The following is a 2,547-nucleotide window of genomic DNA, read 5'->3' on the forward strand; positions in this document are numbered from 1 at the left end:
AAATTTACATTGCAAGAGTAAAACTTGCAAGCTTGTTATGCTATGCTACCTCTGCTAACATTTGATTTGATGGTTATCAGTGCCATCCTGGACATTAATGAGGGGGGGGGGTGCTGATTTATTCATACATTCACTTGTGCCCAAGTGGTTTCTTTGAAAGCAATTCATTTGTAGAATTAAGCATTTTACATGTTTCCTTGATGTTTGAACAATTTCATGCACAATTGACTTTTTCATCTAAGGTGTGTATAAAAAAGGGGATTTGCAATTTGCAGTAGCATCAATATATATGTATGTATTATTGTATATACTTTCAGGTTTTTGAGAATCAGCTACTGCTGAATCATACAAATTCTAAGTGTCAGCTGATTATAAATAAGCAGTTTTTTTATACACCCTATATATACCCATTGCTTTCATTCAAATATGCATGAATCTAATTTTTTAAGTAAAGAACTGATATTTAAGAATTATGTTAAAACTAAAGGAAATTGAAATGATGACCTGTTGTTGTAGTTAAGAAATTAAAAGCAATTACTTTGTTCAACAACTCAACAAGAAAACATATAAATTAGTTAGTACAATGCAGGGAATACTGTTTATTAGGTAAGGCTCAACGACACACATATAATTAATGTTCTTGTGCTATTCTACCCCCTCATCATTATCATGTAGCAAAAGTTTATCATATATCAAACGTCTATGAAGTGTACACTGTTTATTAAAACTGTGTTTTGAATTGTTGCTTTTATTGTGTTTAAATTGTGTTTTCAATTGTATGCGTGTTGCTGAAACTGGGGATTAAAAATACACAGTTTTCTTGCACTTAAAGGTTACGTAAATAATGTGATTAGTTTCATGTTTGAAGATGTAGATCGTCCAGGTCAGTAGAGTTATGAGAAGGACTGTTTTGTTGTTGTTGACTGACGTTTCAACAACCTGAGAGGTAGTCATCTTCAGTCCTTCTAAGGTTGACTCTGAAGATGACGACTGCTAAGGTTGTCGAAACGTAAGTCAACAACAACAAAAACAGTCCTCAGGACTCTACTGACCTGGACGATCTACATCTGCAAACATGTAAAGATATTCCCGGGTTCAAACCATTTACTTTATTACGATGATTAGTTTCCGTAGTAAAGGAATCACACAACTTGTTACTGCTTGTCTTGTATCTTCACGTCTGTAGTATTACTTTTTGTATTATTCGTGTATAAATGCAATTATTGCTTCCTATAAAATACATCCAATTGCCTGAAAGGTTTGTACAGTATTTTCTGGAAAAAATAATTTTTACCAAATTGGTGGTGCACTTCTATGTTATAGAGGACTAAAATTTTTTTTGACAACCTCTCGAAAGAAAATATGTAGTAATTGCTCTACTGCAGTGGGCAATGCATGTAAGCGATGTTCCAACTGTGGACAGCTCATTCCAAAGAGGCCTTCTTCCGTGTCAATACCACAATATTCGACCACGACAAGACAGAAAATGCTGCTGATGAAAAGGGTTAGATATGTGTTCATTAATGTATCTTAGGGTATTGGAGCAGATGTTAAAATATCAATGTATAATTTGATTGGTTTCGGAATTGGACTTTTTTTGTAGGCTCAGACTCTTCATCAGAACCACGATTATCATGTGGTGGTAATGTATTATCACCCATCAACCACTGGAGGTCCAACCGTCTGGGAGTATGCTGCAACTCCTGGCTTGGCGACAGATTTTATTAGCAGCAGTGGTGCAATTGGAAAATCAGCCAGAAACTTGTTTCAAACCGGGATGAAGAAGTTATGGCAAGATAGAAATGAAGATAGTCAATCTACAGATCTTTCATCTACGAATACTATCCCTGCCTCTACTTCCCCTTCCGTGTCGTTTTCTGTTTCCCCTTCTTTTTCAGCATCTTCATCTGTAACTCTTTGTAGCTCTGTTACAACCTCTCTTCCAGTTAGTAGCGCTGTTTCAACATTTAATCCGATACGCAAAGATCTTCATTTTAATACGATTTCCGCAACTTTCGAATCTTCCTTCCTCTCTGCTGCTACAAATACCAATACAAATGTTGTCACTGATTCTTTTAGCACTAATCCCACTCTGGCCTCTTCCAGTGGATGTGGATGTACCTCGATCGGCAATTCTTCATCTGTTTCAACCTCTTCTTCCTCTTCTTCAAGCTCCTTCGTCGCTACAACATCTGTGTCTACCATATGTAAAACGACTGCTGCTCCATCTGTCCCTACAGCAACTTTTAGCACAGGTCAGGAATAGTGTACATAGGTGTTAGCATTAGAATGGTTGATTTTTTAGTTTCTTAGAAGTTTTTAGGTTGTCGCAAAACAAGTTCGATCTTTTGTTGATTAATTTTGTCATCAACATGGAACACATTTCACAACAATAAGCAGGTCCAAACACACATGACTACTTAAAAATTAAACGAGCTTACCTGTAAGTGAAGTTTGATTGGGATTCTACCGATCCATTGCGAGGAACGAAGGGATTACATGAGATTGCGCCAGCGATCACAACTTCAATATTTAACGCTTGTCGAA

At 36.4% G+C, this 2,547-nt stretch overlaps 1 protein-coding gene across 1 annotated transcript; it reads left to right on the forward strand.

Moving 5' to 3' along the window:
- Positions 1-1,645: 1,645 nt before the first annotated feature.
- LOC124458394 (uncharacterized serine-rich protein C215.13-like) lies at positions 1,646-2,266 on the forward strand. Its single transcript, XM_047008417.1, has one exon. The coding sequence runs from the start codon at positions 1,646-1,648 to the stop codon at positions 2,264-2,266; it is 621 nt and encodes a 206-aa protein (XP_046864373.1).
- The last annotated feature ends 281 nt before the right edge of the window (positions 2,267-2,547 follow it).

This window comes from Xenia sp. Carnegie-2017, unplaced genomic scaffold (genome assembly GCF_021976095.1).
Source record: "Xenia sp. Carnegie-2017 unplaced genomic scaffold, XeniaSp_v1 HiC_scaffold_6, whole genome shotgun sequence".
Taxonomy (NCBI): Eukaryota; Metazoa; Cnidaria; class Anthozoa; order Malacalcyonacea; family Xeniidae; genus Xenia; species Xenia sp. Carnegie-2017.